The sequence below is a fragment of the Heterocephalus glaber genome, unplaced genomic scaffold, assembly GCF_053883595.1.
Source record: "Heterocephalus glaber isolate CG9 unplaced genomic scaffold, H.glaber_assembly_v1.0 deba00001550, whole genome shotgun sequence".
In the NCBI taxonomy this organism is placed as follows: Eukaryota; Metazoa; Chordata; class Mammalia; order Rodentia; family Bathyergidae; genus Heterocephalus; species Heterocephalus glaber.
Window position 1 is genome coordinate 2,779,624 of NW_028258343.1, and position 23,215 is coordinate 2,802,838.

Here is a 23,215-nt window from a genome sequence, read left to right on the forward strand (position 1 = left end):
TTACCAAAAGCAATACACATATTCAATGTAATCCCTATTAAAATACCAACAAGAAGTCAGGTACAGTAGTCCACTCCCGTAATCCCAGCACTCTGAGATGGTAAGTCAGGAGGATCTCAAGATTGAGCCAGCCTTGGTGATTTAGTAAGACCCTGTCTCAAAATAAAATATAGTGAAGGGCTGGGGATGTAGCTCAGTATGAAGGCCCTGGGTTCAACTTCAGGGTTCAATCCCTGGGTTCAATATCCCCAGTACCATAAAACAAACAACAAACAAAAAGCAAACCCAACAACATTCTTCACAGAAGGAAAGAAAAGCAATCCTGAAATTCATATGGAAGCAGAAAAGACCCAGAATAGCCGGTGTAATCCTGAACAAAAAGAGCAATGTTGGAGACACTGTAATACCAAATTTCAAGTTACACTACAAAGCCATAGTAAAAAAACCCAGTATGATAGTGACACAGAGCAGACATGATAGACCAGTGGAATAGAACAAAGACACAGAAACATGTACAGCCAGCTGACTTTTGGTAAAGGGGCCAGAAATGACATGGTCAGAGATAATCACAGGGACAGAGGACAAACTCCTGGGCCCATTTAACCTGTTACTCACTAAAAGTATGATTTGTGTTTTCTTCTGTGGTAGACAGGGACTTAAAAGCAGTTTTTGCTAAAAACTGTGACTCTTCACTTGAGCCTACAGATTATCCATTAGGTAACTGAACATAGAACAAAGCTTGAACTTCATTTTGTGAACCTTGGAGTCAAATCCTGCTCAGCTTTGCACAAAGGCATTTTAATCATTTAAGGAATGTCTGTCTAAAATTGGTGAAACAAGGTTTATTGATCCTACTTTAAACTATACCATCTCAAGACAGAGGACACCAAAATAAGAATTACAGTCTCCAGTGCCCCAAACCTAGGGTCACCTAGGATCCCAGCAGAGCCTCACAAGACTGAAACTGTCACCTCCTGGGAGCAAACTGCTCCTCAGGTCCTAACAATTTCCAGAGCTAGGAAACCAGGCCTGAGATCAACCAAACTCCAGCCTCATGGGGGACCCAGAACCCCTTGCATTTTATTTCCCTTTTTTCCTAGGTACTGGGGCTCAAAGTAAGGACCCTGCATTTGTGAGGCAGGCGCAGCACCACTGAGCTAAATCCCTGCCCCTACAGCACCCCATAAAACTGGTCTCTGTTCTTTGTGAATGGACCAGTCTGATCCACCTCTTAAAACTCGTGCCCCCTTTAGTTTCCATCTTCTCTTTCCTTTTTTAGAGGAGTCTTGGTCTTTGTCAGAGCTGTGCCCTCCATTTCCTCTTACATTCCCATTATATCTTTTTCCTGTAAATTCCATTATCTCTGAAGCAAAGACCTACATTGGTGGGTGCTGAAGAAAAGAAAGTCTCTTTTTTAAAAATTTAATTGTATTGGTACTCTTTTGTTATACATAATGATCACATTCATAGTGGGGAATTTGTACCTCTATATGATATATCTTGATCCTTCTTTTTCCCCCATTTCCCTCCCCTCCCTTCAGTCTTTCCCTTCTTATTTACAAAAGCTTTGCTTCCATTTTTTTCTTTATATTCTTTTTTTCCTTTGCCCTTCCTTCCCTTTTCCCACCCCCCTCCCTTGTTCCCCTTCCGATCTGAACATTTTCTTCCTACTTCCCAATATTTATTATCCATTTTGATTCTTATTTATGCTTTGGGTTTCTCACACAAGACAGACAATGTGATATTTAAACAGGTGTATCTGATTTACTTCACTTAAAAGTATGGTCTCAAGGTATATCCATGTACCTAAAAATGTCCCAAGTTTACCCTTCTTTATGGCAGAGTAGTACTCCATTGTATATAAAAACCACATTTTCTTTATCCATTCATCAGCTGGTGGGCATCTGGGCTGTTTCCAAGATTTAGCTATTACAAATTGTGCTGCTATAAACATTGGTGAGCACATATTGCTATGGTATGATGTTTTTAACTCTTTTAGGACAGCCTCTTTAACAAATGGTACTGGGAAAACTGGATTCCATATGCAATAGATTGAAACTAGATCCCTATCTCTTACTCTACTAAAATCAAATAAAAATGGATCAAAGACTTAGATATAAGACCAGAGACTTTGAAACTACTGAAAGAAAACATAAGGGAAACACTTGAAGCCATAAGCACATGGAGAGACTTCCTAATAGGACTCTAATAAAACAGGAAATAATAGCAAGAATCATCAAATGGGATTACACCAAATTGGAAAGCTTTTGCCAGCAAAGGAAACAACAGTGCAGAGACAACCTACAGAATAGGGGAAAATCTTTGTTAACTATACTTCTGATAGAGAATTAATACGCAGAATACATAAAGAACTCAAAAAATTAACTCTAACAACCCAAATAATCCAATCAATACATGGGCAAACGAATTGAATAGCTACTTCTCAAAAGAAATCCAAGTGGCCAAGCAGCATATGAAAAAATGTTCAACATCTTCAGCCATCAGGGAAATGCAAATCAAAACTCCACTGAGATTCCATCTTACCCTAGTCAGAATGGCTGTGATCAAGAATACAAAAAACAGGACCGAACAAGGATTTCCAGTAAGGGATGGGTCAGAGATCTTTCCTGGAAGGGGTGGGTTAAAATCTTGGTCCTGCACTCAGGTGATTGATACCTATTTAGAATATCAACCACTGCTATTCATCCCTAAGAGAAGCCCTCTGGTATAGTAGTTTCTCTTCTTTTACAATGCCTGCCTTGCCAGGTGTGGTGGTGCATGCCTGTAATCCCAGACCTCAGGAGGCTGAGGCAGGAGGATTGAAGTGAGTTTGAGGCCAGCCTGGGCTACATAGTGAGTTCAGGGCCAGCCTGAACTACAAAGGGAGACCCTACCTCAAAAATAAATAAATAAATAAATAAATAAATACTACAAAAAAGAATACAAAAAACAATGAATGGTAGGAAGGATGCTGAGGTTAGGGGCAAGGTAGGAGGCCCTCTATACTGTTACCGGGAACGCAAACTGGTACAAACAGTATGGAAATCAGCATGGAGATTCCTCAAAAAACTAACAATAGAAATACCATTTGATCCAGCTATCCCACTCCTTAGTATATTCCTGAAGGAATTAAAGATAGCATACTACAGTGATACATAGAACTCATGTTTATAGCGGCCCAATTTCACAATGGCTAAGTGATGGAAACAACCCAGATGCCTGTCAACAGTTGAATGGAATAAGAAAATGTGGTATATGTATATACATTGGAGCATTATTCAGCCATAAAGAAGAATAAAATCATGTCATTTGCAGGAAAATGGGTGGAATTGGAGACTATTATGTTAAGTGAAAGAAATCAGGCAAGAAAGTTAAATGTCACACATTTTCTCTTATATAAGAAATCAAAGAAAGAAAGAGAGAAAGACAACAGGAAACTTGAAGGTAGATATTTAGAGATGGGGGAGGGAGAGGTAGATGACGGGGTTGAAAATAATCAAAATATGTTGTATGCATAAGCCAATACATCAAAATGAACCTCACTATTCTAATATGTTACTAATATGTGTTACTAATATGCACTAAATAAAAAAGAAAACATGACTACAAAAATACCCCTACTCTAAAGATGATCATTCTAGTAATACAGGCAAGTGATAGGCTGATCAATTGCTAATCTTAATATGGGTCATGAAGATTGATACTAAAATGGTTCAGATATTTATATATTATCTCCTAACAAACTTGAAGGTGATGTCACCTAATTTTTTTCAGCATAGACAAATTAAAATCTGTTATTCATTCAATGTTACTCCTCCTCTAGGCCTTAGAAATTTCTATTTTGAAAAGAAAGCAAAGAATCTCTTACCTCCTGGGACCTGTTCCATGAAGATTTTAATGAAGCCATTCTCACTAAATGAGCCCAGATACTGGACAATATTTTTGTGCTTCAGATGCTTATGCAAGGCTATTTCTTCATGCAGGGGCTGGGAGTATCTGAAAGGCATGCAAATGTCAGTGAGCTAATTACGCAGCCAGAATTTGGTGTATAAATTCAAGCAATACAAATTGAAAATGTCAGCTAAACGTATACCCATAAATAAAATCAAAATGACTATGTAAGGCCTTTATTTTTCTGAAGGCAAATTCAGTGAGGTTGCACTTATGTTAGGATAAAGGGAAAGGACCCAGGCCCTGTTCTAAGCTCTTTGTATGTATTACCTCATTTCTCACAACTAAATAGGAAGGTACTATTAGTATGCCTATTTTAACAGAGAAGGATATTAGTTCACAGTGAGGATGACTAACTTGCCCTCGATTACAGAGCTACTAAAAGACAGACTGAAGAGTTGAACCCAGGAGAATAGAAATCATCCACATTGTTCATAATAGTATGACCCTATCTTTCAAAACTTTAATATTCTAGGAGAATCTTGCCCAGGAAGAAAAAAATCCCAAATAACTTTAATGTGCATTCTTGCTGAAAGGCATATCAATTCAGTAGAAAACAGCCACACTTCAGTCAATATAAAACATAAAACCATTTCAATGGGAAGCAAAAAACAGAAGTAGAAAACATAAAGCTATTTATATTCCATTTTGAGCCCATGTTTTCAAAATCCCAACTTTCTGTGTCCATCAAGCCCTAGTACATCATAATTTTTACTAATCCCAACAAGCCTTCACACTGAAAGGTCAGCTTTACAACACAGTTCAAAGTCTTATGCTTGGTGTATGTTGCTGTATCAAATTATTATAAAGGTATTTTATATTTCTGAAACAGACCATTACTTCTGATGATTATCTGAAGTACTGAAAAGCTTATAGGTCCAACAATCCCAAGTCCAATGTAGCACTAATATAATTATTATACTACAGCTTGTCAAAGCACAAAATTTTAACAAATTAAATTTTACAGGTCTAATTGGGTTTTATTTAGTGATTCATAAACTAGGCAGCAGCATCTAATCCAAATAGGAGCTTTGCAGGCCATGGAAGGGATAGTCAGTCTTTGCAAGGTAGCTCAATTAGGAACAAAGTAGCAGCATGTTGCGAAATGAAGTGGTTAACACTGGCTTACTTCAGGTTACTATCTTGTGTGCTTTAAAGCAGAGGGGACTTCCTTATCATGCTGGCTCAGGCTGACTGTGCTGCTTTCCATTACTGTGATTCTCTTGTTTTCTTTTGTTTGTTTTTGTTTTTGTTTTAAACTGGTCTGTTTGGAAATTTACCTATCACGTCTCTCCTGATTTCTGAGGAGGTCTAAATAAACAGTTCAGGTTTTGGTTTTATGACATGAAATCTGAATTGAGTGAGTCCACTTTGGATTGATCTACTGGGATCTGTACAGGAGCTCAGTCCAAATCACTGGCTTCTCATAAATTTTATTTAACAAGCTAAATATGGTAGGATGTCAGCAACAATCAGGAAAGTCAGAGATAATCCCTGATACACATACATACACACACATAGGCATACATATTTATACACATTTTTGTATACTGGAGGGTACAGGTATGAAAGGCACTGACTACCAAGACATAGAAAATGCAAACCTGCTGTCTCATGATGCTTCAGTCATACATATAGGAAATGCTCAGCTCTTACAAAAACAAATCCAAATAGAATGACTCTTTTTTGAATGTCAACAACAAATAATAGCATTGATTAGTATTGAATAACACTGTTTTCATGAACCTTTTCTGGGTAAGCACTGAAACTAAAACAATTAGTGTTTACAAACATCCTAATTCATTTAATTTAAATAACTTTATAACTTTATATTATTATTCAGAAAGCAGCCAATAACAACAACAGCAAAACTTGTGTTTTAACACATGAGTCTTTTTTTTTTAACTTTAGAACTGCTTCAGGAATACAAGGAGCAGTTATTAAACTAATCTTCTTAATATGATATCATTAGAGATAGCAACAACATTTTGATAATGTTTGAATGAGGTAACACAAGAAATGCCAATATACAGTGTTACCAGTAAAATATTTGGGCAATGACTCTCAATTATGAAGACATTTACCAATTACCTTCTTCCATAACACTTTGACACTAGTTTATGATTGTTCTTGATATGCTTTAGTGGCAAAAACTATGCCTATAATATAGATTTAGGAGATTAAGATCATTATCCTGAAATAAGGAATTAACTCAGTTTATTATGAATCAAAGGGCTCCCATTTCCTGACCCTCTATTGAAAATAAAACAATGAATGCTTACATTTAAGATCCTGTAAAAGTAACTATTCCCATTTTATTATTTAAATCAAGGATAGCTCAAAATTTGCAATGCTAGTCAGAGTCAAACCAAGCTAAGGATAAATGCTATTCTCTAGTATGGAGAACATTTGGAACCCTCAGCAATTTTCACAAAATATTAAGTACCAAGCACTAAATAAGGATGAAATGATAATATGTTCAGGTTAATAAACTACAATTATCTATGGAATACATGAAAATCATATTTCTTCTCAATTAGCTGAAGAAATGGTATAGACAAATGGAGCTACTTGAAAAAATTAGCTTTGAAAAAACTATTTATCCCTAAGGTTTGGGAGACCTCCCCCTCTGAGTCAAATCTCTAGTGGTAACCTTCCAGACAAATTATTTCCAACACAGACTCTCCTGGATGGCTTTGTAAAAAGTACCAATGCCCAAGTCCACCTCCAATTTTGGAAGATGAAGCTTGATCATCTGAACTTTCAACCATCCAATACTTAGCATTCCATTTTTAGAAGGCCCATAAAAACAGAACATAATAATTTTGTTCTCTTCTAATTCTTGTTTCTTGAATTTTTCTATGTAACATGTATGAATTTCATGTAAAAATTCAAGAAATTGCAAAGTTCAGCATAAATGGGTTAAGAGCTCCCTAGCTGACCATAGTATACAGTTGGGCAGAGAATACTAATAGAAATTAATAGTTCAGGAGTGCATAGAATATTAGAGGAGAAAGTCAACCTGAGATTAATAACTAGCCAGGGATAAATGAGGAAAGTGTAATCTGATTCACATGCAGTTTCTCCCCACCAAAGCTGTGCATTCCTTACAACTGATGAACCCACACTGACACTTAATTATCACCACATCATGTGACTTGAGGTTCAGAAAGATTTCCATGGCCTCCCAGAGGAAGGATGGACTAAAGGTAGGGGCAAGAGTAAAAGCAGAGACAGATTAGGAGGTGGTTGCAAAGACTAGGTTTAGGGTTGGATGCGAGGTCTGAAGGCTTACACTATTAATCATGGTGATGGGAAAGAGTAGAAAGACTGAGATTATTACAGCAGGTGAGACAATACTATGACTTACTAATTGGAGTAGATGTGAAATGTGAGAGAAAGAGGAATCCACATGAATCTTGGGTTTTAGCTCAACAGTTGGGTGGATGGATTGATGACTGATAAATGACACAGGGAATACTTTGGGAAGAGCACATCTGGGGTAGAAATCCATGTATTCGTTTTGGCTGTGTTAACCTTGAGATGCTTGAAGACTTACAAGTGGAGATACTGGGTAAACACATGACCCAGGGCACTCAGGGCATGTCCTTGCTAAGGAAGGCTGACATGTCACCCTAGCACTATGGTCACAGAAGAGTGTCTTGAGGGCATTCAGAAGAAGCCCATGCTGGACTTAAAATCTGCATTAAAACCTGGCCAATTGAGGATAATAATAATAAATAATCCAATTTTTTGTCTTTCAAACTTTGAACACACCACACATGAAGAACATACACAGTTGACTGTAGACTCTGTCTCACAGAGAGAAGACCTAAGAGAAGACATGAGGCCTCAGAAATCACAGAGTTAAAGAGGAGAGAATTACTACTTGTAGACAGAAACCATCAGGCAGAGGACTGGAGGAGAGGAACAGAAAATCCTGTTATCCCAGCTGTTCAGATCCCTGAATGACTTTTTGGCTCCAAAAATGATTCCATTTTCTGCAGGCTTCAACTCTGTACAGTTTGAGCCATTTCTTCAAATATTTCTTCTCTTCCTTCCACTCTTTTTCTGATGGCTTTCCCACTTAGCATAGCTATATCTTTTGTAGTTGTCCCACAATTCTTAGATGTTCTGTTCCTTTCTTTTCTCCCAGTCTTTTTCTCTTTGCTTTTCAGTTTTGGAAGTTTATGTACATTACCATCTGTTCTTGCATGTTGTCTACCTTTTCCAATAGCATTTTTAGTATATTAATTATAATTTTTAAAAATTACAAGTCTGCTTATTCCAACATACCTGCCATATCTGACTCTGGTTCTAATACTTGCTTCAAATTGTGTTGTCTTTTAGTATGCCTTGTAATTTTTTTGGCTGAAAAGCAGATATAATGTCCTAAGTCAGAGAACAGCAGTAAACAGGCCTTTAAGTAATGTGGTGCTGAGGTGAAGGGGAGGGAAGGGTTCTATAGTTCTAGGATTAGGTCTTGGATTTCAGGGAGCTTGCATTCCTGGGCTGTGAACTTCACAAGGGCTCCTTAGTTTTACTCTTTAGGTGGGACAGGATGGTTAGAATGGGGCAGAATTTGGCATTTTCCTTCCCCTAGTTTAGTTAAGCTCTGCTGAAACAGTATCCTCCAAGGGCAAACTTTGTTAAGAAGAATAAAATGCTCTGCATACTTAAAAAATGGTTCTTGTCCTCTCTCTTTGCTAGAAGTATAAGGCGATTTTTCTCTGCTATCCCCTAGTAGGACCCAATAGGGCTTCTTAAGGTAAAATTCACAAAATGCAGGTCCCTCCATGACTGGGTCCCCCAGGAATTCTCAATTCTCAGACTTGTCCACACTGAGCCTCCAGCAATTTGTGAGCTGTAATTCAGTTCTTCTACCCCAGCACTGTTTCCCCTAGGGGTTTTGCTCATGGATTTCCATTCCAGTAGGTTATGACTTTCCATATTCACCTGCCTTTCCAATTTGGGGGCAGCCTCTTGTCCTTCACCAATGGAGCCTAAAAGAGCTGTTGATTTTTCAGTTTGTCCAGCTTTTCACTTGTTAGGGTGGAATGACAACTTCCAAACTCCTTACAAGCTGGTCTGGAAACCTACTTGTGATACAGCTTATTCTCCATCTATCTATATAATAAACCACATTTATCCAACATCACCTAAGCCAAATATGCACACGACCATTCTCTCTCCTAATCTTTGTTATCCCAACCTTCCCTACCAGTGTTTTTCCCACCACTGTCTTGCACTTGAATCACTGAACCACGTAGGAGATAAACCTGAGATGCAGTTGATTAGCATAATGGAGTTTTCAGACACTTTCATTAATTCAAGTATCACGAAGTATTTTCTAAAATGCTATCAACAAACCAAAGTACTTAAAAAAAACTTTAATTGGCTACAATTACTGTACCTGCTATCTCTCTCTGGGATTTCTTTAATAGCAATTCTGACTTGGTTGCTCAAGTCCCGACCCGCGTAGACTATTCCGTAAGTGCCTTTTCCTAAAACGACTCTGTCACCATTTTCATCATATTCATAGTCATACTACAAAAGGGGAAAAAGGGAGGGAAGATCGAAACATTAGTTGCAGTTGACATGTCAACATCATTTTTTTCCCAAGAGTATTGTTTATTTTATCACATGGCTTTACCAAGTGAGACGAGATAAAGTTCTAAGCAACAGCTTCAAGCACCAAAAAATACTCTCCACATAAAGCAGACTGTCTGTTTACATTTATGATGGGATATATGTTATGAATACAGTGGGAACTACATAGTTAAACCTATAAAAGTGCTTCCGCAAAAGCCCACTTGAAGTCTTCATGCTATTTGGTCCTGTTTTTCATTGATTCTGAAGATGTATATAATTGGCATCCATAGCTGCCAAGATCTGTCACATCTAATCAATCTTCCTCTTGTTATTCAGCTTTTGGTACTATATTTCATATTCTGCCCGAAGAGTAAAATCACTGAAAGGTCTCGAATAAAAGAAAAATTGTAAAGTCTTACTAGTTGATGATAAAGGATTATTTTTACTTCACCCTCAGCTCCCCAAGACCCAAAAACATTTTAAAAGATGAAAAATTTGATCTTTGATGTGAAAGAACTTATCTATAGCCACGAACCCCAAAGTGTCAAGCATGTCAGGCAAATATGGAAAATTGGATCAAAGTAAAAGGGAATACAAAGAACATTTCCTAGAGACTACCTCAGACTTGGAGGAGTTATTCCGAAAGGCATATCTTTTGTCTTGGACTGGAACTGTAGTATTTATCACTTTTGGATGATCAACCCATGAACCTGTAGAAATCCAGTGTAAAACTACAGACCAGCAGGAGAAAACTTAAAAACAAGCTCCTCCTGGTGTCTACATTTTATGGAGTATAAAACTGGTAGCTCAGAGTTAGATTCAACTCACAAAAGGGTCTGAGTTGACCTCCCCCCAAAATGATACAGATAGATTTAGATTTCTCTCTCTCTCTTTTTTTTTTGTACCAGGGATCGAACTTGGGACCTTGAGCTTGCAAGGGAGGTGGTGGAACCACTGAGCTAAATCCCTGGCCCCAAGATATAGATTTCTAATACTTATAAGCCAAAAAATTAACATTAATACTGATGAATAATCCATGGAGAGGACCATAGTCGTAGATTTTTAGGCTCATAAAAATCAGCCTTGAAATATATAAAGCACAGGTGATAAAAGTACAAAGAAAACTAGATAATTATAAATTGTGATAGTTTTTAACAGAATTCTTCCAGAAATGGATGTTTCTGGTAGACAAATTTTAAATAGAGATCCTAGTAGCACAACTGACAAGTTTGATATATAGAATTATCTCTGCATAGATGAAAGATATATTATAATTGATCATATATTAGGCTACAAAGAAAAATCTAAACAGCATACATCAAAAAGCTCATCTTTGTATCTTTGAATGCAGAATATTTTGAAAAAGATAACAAAATGTATATTTAGTTTAAGATAATCAGTGGCTTAAACAGATGATCATAGGAATCATAAAATAATTAAAAAGAATGAGAACAAAGTATTATATATCAAATACAATATAGTTATATAGATAAAATTTTTCATGGCCTTAAGGAACTCCTTTAGGAAACAAAGAAATTTAAAAAGAAACAAGTTAAATGATTAAGTTAAGAAAATAAAAGAAGATAATCTATTACTAGCCAAAAACAAAGACAGGATGCTCTGGTTTAGGCAATAGGGTGGGGTGGGTACTTACAAACCTTCCTGCTAACAATACCTAGGTAAAATAAAATAGATAAACTTTTGAGTGCCTTGCCAGGCTCACAAACAAGTAAAAGTGACTACCAAGTACTAGAATTGAAGAGGCAAAGGATCCTAGAGGGAAATCATGAGAACTGAGGCTCCTGTAGCCCAAAGGGAGTTGGGGGGAAATGAAGGTAGGATTTTCAATTTCATTGCTCCAGGGCAGGAGTTTGGAACATCTTTCTGGGAAGGGCCAGATAGTGAATATTTTTAGCTTCCAGGCCCACATGGTCATTGCAGCAACTATTCAATCCTGCCAGTAGTGTAGGGTGAAAACAGCCCAGTAGCTATAAAAAAAGGTGAGGGTGGCTGTGTGCCAATAAAACTTTACTTAGCAAAGTGAATGGTAGGCTGGATTTGGCCCTTGGGCCATACTTTCCTGACCTCCTATCTGGGGCTTGCGTCTTAACACACATGAGGAGATAGGAAATGTTTCAAATGCAGACTTATTATAATGCTCATAATTGCTCTTGCGCCTCAGTTATCCCTGGAGTGGCTGGGGAAACAAAGCAAAAACACTTTAATGGGATACCCCCTTCACACTAGCTATTCAAAATTCTTACTGGTCAGTGTACCACTAACCAAAACTTAAAATATAAAAGGAAACAATTCACCAGCAGTGAAACAATATGACAAATACCAATCCTCACAAGTTCATAAAGAAACTATAAAATGTGTAAGCCTAACATAGATATAAAATAAGACATTTTTAAAACAAGAAAGGATAAAATATTCCAAAAAGGACAAGTGAGATTTGACACAGAATCAAATATAGCTTCCGAAATTGAGCCCTAAATAGGAGAGGTAAAAATAAATCGACACTTATGATATAGGGAAAGTACAAAAATACTAAAGACAAAATGAAGACTTACAAAAGGTAGCAGAGATTAAAAGGGCTAATTATCTACACAGGTAGCTAATTAGATTCTCTGGGAGGACACTGGGGCATGTAGGTACCAGCTCCAACTTATTTGTTTGCTGCAGGTTTCCAAGCCCTCACAGGAGGCAGTCGGGGGCCAAATACTATGCCAGGGTTAGAATGAGCACTGGCCTCGCCATCATGGACCCTGCTGTGACTTGGTACTGAGGCCACGCTCTGTAGGGAGGTGTCTGCTCTTCTGCTGACAGCACTCAGCATCTTCCCTGAGGTACCCAGGCATATGTTAGAGAGCACATTGGTTACCTAATGTAAGGCTGAAGACTGTCCTGTCCAGAACAGGTGACCAGGAGGTTTGCAGGGGGAAGGAATAGATGCAGAGATCATTTAGCAATTTGCCAGAGTTAAGGATAAACCTGTAGTAAAGACACTTCAAACAATGCTACCTGCAGAAACCTAAGACCCAACACCCAGCCCCTATGGTCCAGACTTCTGCAATGTTAAGTGATGTGTGCTAGACCAGCCGGGACCATTAATAGAGAAGCTTGACTTTGCCATGTATCCTATACACATTGAACCTAGAATCATCATCACCATATTAGAAAAGAATTTTGTAATTTAAAAGAAAAATCCACCCATCTTCAGTAACTTACCTCGTTTGACTGTCATAATAAGTCTGTGTTATAGTAAGGAAGGTCTCTGATTACCTTCAATTTACCAATGACCAGAAATATCTTTTCTGGTGAAAAAGTCCAAGTTATGGTTTTAGACCAAATTTTAAGAGTCAAGATTTTATGTTCTTTCCACTATACATGGTGTAGGGAAACTGTACTACTGCATAAGAGCTTACATACTGAATATTGTTTCCAAACACCAGTTTTATAAAGATATTTTGGCAGATGTGTCAATATCTACTGAGCTTCCATTCACCTTTTCAAGAAGACAGCTGATAACCACTGTCCTCTTGTTAGGTTTAATTTTTTTTTCATTTTTTTCATTTTTGAGACAGGGTCTCACTATGTGGCTCAGGCTGAACTTGAACTCACTATGTAGCTCAGGTTGGCCTCGAACTCATGGCATTCCTTTTGCCTCATACTCCTGAGTGCTGGGATTACAGGTGTGCCCCACCATGCCCACCATCCACTGTTCTCTTAGATTCTGTTCTTTATTTTGTTCCCTATATCAAATTGACTGACAAATGCTATCAGGCTTTCCTTCTGGAAATCTCAAAAATCCATGTTACATCTTTATCCTCAGTGCCTACTGGCTTTTTGTCGCTTTCAGGATAAACCCTAAACTGCTTGGCATGCATGATTGCTTTCAGGACCTATCATCACCTCTGTTTGTTGCCTTTTCTCTCACCCATCTCCTCCTGAGGAACTCTCAGGGTTCCCCAGACCACCGTGCTCCTTTTCTACCTACAAAATTCCACCACAGGCTTTGAAAGCAAGCTCTGGAGGCCTTCCTGAGCTACCACCTGACCCTCAAAAGCAGAGCTAGGCTCTGCTCTGCTGTGCTTCCAAGGCTGCTGCTCACCTTTATTGTGCACGCATCCTCTGCCTCCTCTGGCCCACTCGTCTGCGTTCCCACCTGGCCTCTGAGCTCTGTGAGAACCCAGACTTCATCTTGTAATTGCCATACTCCTCATTTAGCAATGCCTGGATTTCAGTAGATTCTTGGCAATTATTTGCTTAATTAATTAATCAGGTTATAGAAAACGTGTTAAATCTTAAAAAAAAAAGATATGAAAATCAACCGTTTCAAGTCAGTATCAGTTTAATTCTGGTTGGAAGCAGTTTGCCTCAGGGATGTGTATGTAGCATGGTGAAGAACCTGTACATGTTGATGAGGCTGCTCAGAGTTCAGTTTCCCTCAGGAACCTAAAGCACTCATAGACTTTTTTCTTAAAAGATAAAGATATAAATTTAAAACGGTGATATTGAAGGGACGCTGCAAGTGACAGGAGACTGGTCTGGCCTAAAAAAACAGAATTATCCATTCCAGTAAAACCAGAACAGAGCCAGGGCCAACCACCCGGGGCAAGGTCTAACTGACAAATACAGAATAAAAAGAGGGGAGGCCTTAAAAAATAAAGGGTACAAGTACACTGCTTATATATTTTCCATTCTATTTCTATGGCAATAGGTTAGCAAATCAGGTTGTTGCTAAGGGAGACAGCAAATGTATTTCAAAGCAACGATGGGAATACTTCTAGAAGCATCCCTTTATTGTTGCCTGGTCAGAACAATCTAAACTGGTGGTGGGAAGAGAGTTGGGCTTAGAAAGACAACAATACTGACAAGGCCAGATAACAAAGTGGTGATTCACTCATCCTTGCCCCGTCCAGGGACCTATAGAGAAAGAACCACCATATAAAAAGCCAGGCACTTCCCTGTGAGACTTAATTATATTACATGAGGAATCTCCCCGAGGATGCAAATTGCTGTTTTATTAATTTTCAGTCTGTACTGCCTCCTTAATATGTAAATGCCAAAGATTAATAACCATTAGCATTAATAAACTTCCAAATACAGTAGATACAGACACCTAGTGGGATAGATCTCTCCTCTCTGGTTTTTAGTCAAGTGTTAATTCCCTTGGCAGAGGCAGAACCTAGACCTCAAGTATATTAGCTCTACCACTGAGCTACAGCTCCATCCTAAAAGATCACTGTGTTCATCAACCTCTTGACTTCTCTGTTTAAAACTGCAGCTGGGGGATTTTGCTCAGTGGTTCTGCCGCCTGCCTTGCAAGTGCAAGGACCCGAGTTCGATCCCCGGTACCAAAAAAACACAACACATTGCATTGTTTAAAATTGCATATCTCTGTTACACATAAATTCCTCAATCCCTTTCTATTTTATTTTCCTCCCTAATGCCAATCACTATATATTCTACTTATTTATGTTGTTTATTGTCTGTCTTTCATTAGAATGTAAGTTCTGGGGATCTAGCCCAGTGGTTCTGCTGCCTGCCTCGCAAGCACAAGGACCAGAGTTCAATCCCCGGTACCCAAAAGAAAAAAAAAAAAAAAAAGTAAGTTCCTTGAGGGCAGGATTTTTTCTCTATTTTATTCTCTGCTGAATCCTGAGTACCCAGAATAATGCCTACTGCACAATAGGTGCCCAACCAATATTTGTTGAGAGAATGAATGGGGTCTATTCAACCCACTGATGTGGATGCAGGCTATTTTAGGCTGATAACATTTGAACAAAGGATAGCTACAGTAAAAAAAATTAAAGTTTATAAAACCCTCCTAAAAACCTGATTTAAACTTCTTTTGCTAACTTAAACAAAGCCTTCTGCAAATACAGTGTCCATAAATTCCCCTCGCCAGGAGTTTAAACCAGGTGAGGTGGACCATGAGCACCTAAATAGGAAACTATAAAAACTTGCTGTATTTTTCTCTTGTTTCTCATTACTGTCCAACCAACTGCTTTCTGTTGAAGTCCTAACCCCCCTCGTAGCTCTAAACACTTTACTCCAGCTGTCTGCACAGCTACTTCTTTATGTGTTAAGGCTCTCCCATTCTTTATGTGTTAACTCTCCCAGACTTAACACTGTAGATGAATAAACTGTCTCATCCTCTGTTAACTTCTTTTTGTCAGTTAATCTGCAGACCCCAACTACAGAACAGAAGTTGGCAGAGGCAAAGTTGTTTTCTCCCCTCCCACCCAGATGAATGAATAGCAAATTGGTGACTCATATCACATGATACTTTAAGTGATACGTTTTCTCACATAGGTAACTGTGGGTGTTCAGTTTTGGATCTGTACAAAACCAGCAATAGAGTGTTAAAGAAAAACAAACCAGTTTGTGACTTGATGATTCCAAATTGATTTCAATAAATTCTAAACCAAGATTCACTGTTTACTAATGTGCTTTTTATTAGGCCCCAAAAGGACATCAGTAATTTGTGCCTATTTTTTTATGGAAATAAAAGAGATGAGAAGAGGACGTGTCAATAATGGCAGTGTCACAGCATTAATCCTGTGATATTCAGTCTTTCATTGACTTAATATTAATTAAGCATGCCAGGTTCCCAGCATCTGCTATGTCCTTTACAATCCCTGTTTCTCTCTCCCCCGTTGGAGATATTTAAACACCTAGGTTTTGTCACTCACCAACTTCAAGCCCTTCAAGGCCTTCTCATTGAAGTTGCTCTGCTTGGACCCAGGCACCATAAGACATGATATGATTAACTGGAAATAGACCCTGGTCCTAGGCTGGGATGTTAACAGTCTAGGACAGGCTACCGAGTTACAACACAGTGAGAAGAGCTAAGACAGAGACACAGAGGACGGCAAAAACGAGAGCTGAGAAATGATTTAAAGAGAATACTGACTTGAGCTGGACCTCAAAAAATAAAGATGCAGCCACAAAGTGGAACAAAGCCACAAAGTGTGTGGAGTTGGGCATCTGCCTGTCAAGCCCAGAGGCAGGAAAAGCAGGGCCTGCTGGCTGGGAAATGGGAAGGGATTTGGCAGGCTGGACCACAGGGTGAGTGAGAGGAAAGGGTAAGTCAGAGCTGGAGAGTTAAGGGCATTGTACGATGCAGAAAGCTCCTTCTACCAAGATTAGTAAAAATGGTTTTTAATTTGCAGAGCCACAGGACTAGTTATGTGTGAGAAATTGCACCAAGATGAGAGACATATGATGACGAAGACCTGAGATAAGAGGAGAGGCAGAGAGCATGATGTGAAGGAGCTGGAGGAAAGATGGTGTGCGAGGGATGGGAAGATGGGCTGAGGTTTCTCTGAGGTGTCACCTGGGTTACGGTGTAGGTGCCCTTGAGCTTCATGAATACATGGAGAGCAGAGAGAAGACAACACGGACCACAGCTAGTGCTAAAACCGTAATGGCTAACAGCAATCAACTGCTCAATGACATCAAATCAAATTTATTAACACATTAAGTTACTCAGAATGTGGGTTCATAACTCTTTGTGACAACATACAACTTTCATTCAAAACATACAGTCTCAAATCCAAAGGAACCACTCTGTACAAAAAACAGAAAATATCTCTGAGAAGTTGTAGTAAGCTATCAATGAAATAACGTTGTACAGTTTGTACTAATCTTGAAACTTATTTTAAAAATTAAATCTGGGAAAGGACATTAAAGATTTTCCTGTTCAACTCTAATTTAGGAAATGAAATTATCTTTGCCTAGCGGGAGCATAAACTTTGTCCAAACTTACAAAACTGAGTATTGGCAAAGTTAGAACCAGAACCCAGCGCATCCCATAACTGTACTGCTTCAAAGAAACTTTATTACTGAAATAAGAAGGGAAGACAGATGCTAACTTAGACTTCTAGGAAGTGTTTTAAATCCCAGAAAATCCAGGGATTAGCTTTGAATTTGTAGTGTATAAAGCTGCATAATAATTAATATTTGCTTAATGATACAAGTGAAGATAAAAACATTAACAGAGCCAAGGATGGTGGTGCACACCCATAATCCTACTGCTGTGGAAGCTGAGATAGGAGGATCACAAGTTTGAGCCCAGCCTGGGCAGTTTAACAAGTGAATGAGACCCTGTCTCAAAATTTAAAAAAGGGTTTAGGATGTAGCTCAGTAAGAAAACCCTGAGTTCAATCCCCAGTACTTCAAAAAATAAAACAAAATGTTAAAGAGCATTTCCTATTTACCTGTCTTTTCCAACATTTTTATTTTGTTACAGGGCAACGTACCCAATAGCTTCAAGAATAATTGGTGCATATATTGAAACAATTTTATTCCCTCTCCAATTATTGTAAGGATTAGAGAATGATTATTCAGTAAACAAGTCTCATTGTGTAAAGACAATCTCTAAAGTCATTCTTCTGGTTTACAGTACAAAAATGAGAAGCAGAAGAATTATTTTTGGCGTATCATTCCTGGGCTGTAGTTTGAGTTCAATTTGCAGTAGTGAAATTCAGGAATTCATTTTAACCAAGTTATTTAGTATACTGATAATATTTTAAATGGAAATATCTAAGAAACATTACCAGATACATAATGGAGAGTTATATTGTGCAAAAGTATAAATTAAGGCTTAGTAACTCATTGCCATGGCTATGAAAGGGAATTGAGAGGACAAGCCAAGGTGGATCTCACCATTCTCTGGCCCAGAACAGCACATAGCCATTCAATAATGTTACACCAACAGGACATCCATAAACAAACATGGCCAAACTCACTAATGTGGCAAAAGGGCAAACTAAACCCACACTTTTTTTTTTCCTTAAATTCTTTTATTGGTACATTTTAGGTATACAATACATTTACATTTACCATTGGCTGCTTGTACCTGTACATGACGTATCTTGATTCTTATTTTTTTCCCCATTACCTGTACGACCTTCACCCCTCCATGCTTCCGTATTTACATAGACTTCATTTCCATTTTTTTTTCTTTTCTCATAATTTTTCCTTTCCCTTCTTTCTTTTCCCCTTCCTTTCCCACCACCCCGACCCCTTTGGACCTTTTCCTATTTCAAAGTATCAATTATTCATTATTAATCCTTTTAACCCTTATTTACACTTTCAGTTTCTCACACTAGAGAAACTATTCGGTATTTACACATGTGTGCCCTATTTATTTCACTTAAGAGTATGGCCTCAATATACATCCATTTAGCTATGAATGGCTTTAGTTTCTCATTTTTTATGCCTGAGTAGTACTCCATTTTATAAAAAAACCACATCTTTTTTATCTAGTTTCCAGTTGATGGGCACTTGGGCTGCTTCCAAGCTTTACCTATTACAAACTGTGCCGCTATAAACATGGGTGCACATGTATCTCTGTGGTATGATTCTTTTAATTCTTTGGGAAGATACCCAGCAGGGGGATAGCTGGGTGAAATGGGACCTCTAGCCCTAGTTCTTTGAGGTATCTCCATACTGACTTCCACAGTGGTTGCACCAGTCTGCACTCCCACCAACAATGGAGAAGGGTTCCTTTCTCCCTACACCCTCGCCAGTATTTGTTATTGGTTGATTTCTTGATAGCAGCCGTTCTTTCTGGGACGAGGTGCAATCTCAGTGTTGTTTTCATCTGCATCTCTCGAATGACCAGTGATGTTGAACATTTTTTCATATATTTATTTGCTGCTTTTACTTCTTTGTCTGAGAAATGTCTGTTCATCTCAGATGCCCATTTTTGAATTGGGTCTTTGAATTTAGGGGGGTCTGATTTTTTTCAGTTCTTTATATATTCTCAATAGTAGACCTTTGTCTGAGGTACAGCAGCTAAAATTTTTTTCCCACATTGTAGGTTGTCTATTAGCTCTGTTGGTGGTTTCTCTTGCAGTGAAGAAGCTTTTAATAAGATGAGATCCCAGTTGTTGATTCTTTCTGCTAGTTACCATGCTATTGAGGTTTGTTCATAAAGTCTTTTCCTATGCCAATATCTTCAAGAGTTTTACCTAACTTATCTTCCAGCAATTTTAGTGTTTCTGTCTTAATATTTAGATCTTTAATCCACTTCAATGTTAGTTTAGTGCATGGTGATAGTACGGGTCTAGTTTTAATCTCTGGCAGGTTGAAATCCAGTTTTTCCAACACCATTTATTAAATAGGCTTATCTTTCCTCCAATGATGGTGGTTGGCTCCTTTGTCAGAGATGAGATGGCTGAGTATGTCTGAAGTTGTTTCTGCATCTTCTAATCTATTCCACTGATCCTTGGATCTGTTTCTTTGCCAGTACCATGCTATTTTTATCACAGTAGCTTTGTAGTATAGTTTCAAGTTGGGGACTGTGATACCCTCAGCCATGTCTCTGTTGCCTAGTATTGCTTTTGTTATTCTAGGTCTCTTCTGGTTCCAAATGAATTTTTGGATTGTTTTCTCGAGGTCTATGAAGTATGCTGCTGGGATCTCAATTGGAATTGCATTAAATCTATATAGCAGTTTTGGAAGTATGGCCATTTTCACCATATTAATCCTTCCTACCCAGGAGCAGGGGATGTCTGTCCATTTTCTGATATCATCTTCAATCTCTCTTTTCAGAATGTCATAGTTTTCAGAGAAGAGGTCTTTGATTTCTTTCATTAGGATGATTCCTAGGTATTTCAGTTTTTTGGATGCTATTGTGAAAGGAATTATTTGCCCTATTTCTCTCTCAGTGAGTCTGTCATTCGTGTAGAGGAAAGCTATTGATTTTTTGTGTGTTGACCTTGCAACCAGCTACTTGACTGAATTTGGTTATTAAGTCTAGAAGACTTTTGGTGGAGTTCTTGGGGACTTCTATATACAGTATCATGTCATCTGCAAATAATGACAATTTGACTTCTTCATTTCCTATCTTTATTCCTTTTATTTCTTTCTCTTGTCTAATTGCCATGGCTAATGTTTCCAGAACTATATTGAACAAGAGTGGTGATAGTGGACATCCTTGTCTTGTTCCTGATTTGAGTGTGAAGGATTTCAGTTTTTGACCATTTAGTATGATATTGGCTGTTGGTTTTTCATAGATGGCTTCTATCAGTTTGAGGTAGAGACCATCTATTCCAATTCTTTGTAGGGTTTTTATCATAAATGCATGTTGGATTTTGTCAAATGCTTTTTCTGCATCTATGGAGATAATCATATGGTTTTTGTCCTTGGCGCTATTGATATAGTGTATTACATTAATTGATTTTCATATATTGAACCATCCCTGCATCCCTGGGATGAATCCCACTTGATCAGGATGTATGATCTTCTTGATGATCTTCTCCATTCTATTTGCCAGTATCTTATTAAGGATTTTTGCATCTATGTTCATTAGTGAGATTGGCCTATAGTTCTCCTTTTCGGTTGGGTCTTTCTCTGCTTTGGGGATCAAGGTGATGCTTGCTTCCAGGAATGAATTTGGGAGTATTGCTTCCCTTTCAATTTCACTGAAGAGTTTCAACAGTAGTGGCAGCAGTTCCTCTCTAAATGTCTTGTAGAATTCAGCAGTGAAGCCATCAGGGCCTGGGCTTTTCTTAGTTGATAAGTTTGTAATTACATTTTCAATTTCATTGGTTGATATTGTGTTGTTCAGAATTTTTAGGTCTTCTTCGTTCAACTTTGGTAATTCATATGTATCTAGGAATCTGTCCATTTCTCCTGTCTTGTCCATCTTATTGGCGTATAGGTTCTGGAAGCAGGTATTGATGATCCTCTGGATTTCTGCTGGGTCTGTTGTCACTGCACCCTTTTCATTCCTAATTGCATGGATATGGGCCTTTTCTTTCCTTTTTCTGACAAGGTTGGCTAAAGGTTTGTCAATTTTGTTGATTCTTTCGAAGAACCAACTCTTGGCTTCATTGATTTTTTGTATCGTTCTCTTAGTCTCCATTGCATTGATTTCTCCTCTGATCTTTATAATTTCCTCCCTTGTATGAGCTTTGGGGTTGTCCTGCTCTTCTTTTTCTAGAAGCTTGAGGTTTAGCATCAAGTTGTTTAATTGTGATCGTTCTGTTTTCCTAATATGTGTATTCACTGCTATGAATTTCCCTCGTTAAGACTGCTTTCATTGTGTCCCATAGATTCCGATATGTTGTACTGTCACTGTCATTTAATTGAAGGAACTGTCTGATTTCTTCTTTAATTTCCTCTGTGACCCATTGATTATTCAGAAGTGTGTTGTTCAATTTCCACATGTTTATGAAATTTTTTGAGTTTCTTTTGCTATGGATCTCCAATTTCATCACACTATGGTCTGATAATGTACAGGGGACAACTTCAATTCCTTTGCACTTACTTAAACATGTTCTATGTGTGAGTATGTGGTCTATTTTGGAGAATGACCCATGTGCAGCTGAGAAGAATGTGTATTCTGATTTTGTGGGGTGGAGCACTCTGTAAACATCTGTTAAGTTCGTTTGTTCAAGAGTTCGATTGAGTTCCAGTATTTCATTACTTATTTTTAGTCTAGTTGATCCATCTATTTGTGACAGTGGGGTGTTGAGGTCTCCCACTACAATTGTATTAGTGCATATATGACTTTTCATGTCCGTTAATATTTGTTTTATATAGTTGGGTGCACTAGTGTTTGGTGCATAGATATTTATGATTGTCATCTCTTCCTCTTGGATTGTTCCCTTTACAAGGATGTAGTGTCCTTCTTCGCCTCTCTTCATCAGTGTTGGTTTGAAATCTACTTGATCTGCAAAGAGGATAGCTACTCCTGCTTTTTTTCGGGTTCCTGTTGCATGCAGTATTGTTTTCCACCCTTTAACTTTCAGTCTATGAGTTTCCTTTTGAATTAAGTGTGTTTCTTGTATGCAGCATATTGTTGGATTTTGCTTCTTGACCCATTCTGCCAGTCTGTTTCTTTTGATTGGTGAATTGAGACCATTAACATTGATGGTTATAACTGAAACATATTGACTTGTCATTGCCGTGACTTTTTCTTTTTGTTGGGTTCTCCCCCTTTACATTTAATTTCTTGTCATGACAGATGGGTTCATTCTGCTTTGCTTCCTGGGATTGTGATTCTCAATGTCTGTTCCTAGGATATTGTGTAAAATTCTTTGGAGTGCTGGTTTGGTATTCATGAAGTTCCTAAGGTGCTCTTTGTCATGAAAGTATCTTATTTCTCTATCAATTTTGAAAGATAGTTTTGCAGGGTCCATCAATCTGGGTTGGAGGTTGTTTTCTTTTAGGGCTTGGAATATGTCACTCCAAGGTCTTCTTGCCTTGATGGTTTGTGTTGAGAAGTCTGCTGTGATTCTGATGGGCTTTCCTTTGTATGGGATTTGTTTCTTTTCTCTGACTGCTTGGAGAACTTTGTTCTTCTGTTGTGTTTCTGGAATCTTAACAATTATATGCCTATGTGTAGATTTTTTTTGATCAAGGCTATTTGGAGTCCTATATGCCTCACTCATCTGTATGACAAGCTCTTTTCCCCTGCTTGGGAAGTTTTCTGCCATTATTTCTGTGAAGAGTTTTTTTATGTCATCTCCACTCTCTCCTGTTTCTTCATTGAGCCCAATCAGTCTTATGTTATTCTTTTTTGCATCATCTAGCAGCTGCTGGATTGATTTCTCATGTTCCCTTATAATTTTGAAGCAATTTTTCTTTTCCTGGTCACTAATTGCAATCTTATCTTCTATATCTGAAATTCTGTCCTCACATTGGCTCA

The 23,215-nt window shown here is 38.1% G+C and overlaps 1 protein-coding gene across 4 annotated transcripts in view; it reads right to left on the reverse strand.

The window, feature by feature from the left end:
- Positions 1-23,215, reverse strand: part of Map3k5 (mitogen-activated protein kinase kinase kinase 5) — a 219,275-nt gene that overhangs the window by 50,809 nt on the left and 145,251 nt on the right. For all 4 annotated transcript variants that reach the window (XM_004871479.4, XM_004871478.4, XM_021249572.2 and 1 more), the window contains exons 15-16: positions 9,365-9,498; positions 3,869-3,996 (exon numbers count right to left, since the gene is read on the reverse strand). In XM_004871479.4, coding sequence (XP_004871536.1) covers positions 3,869-3,996; positions 9,365-9,498 — 262 coding nt within the window. The remainder of the gene's footprint in view (positions 1-3,868; positions 3,997-9,364; positions 9,499-23,215) is intronic.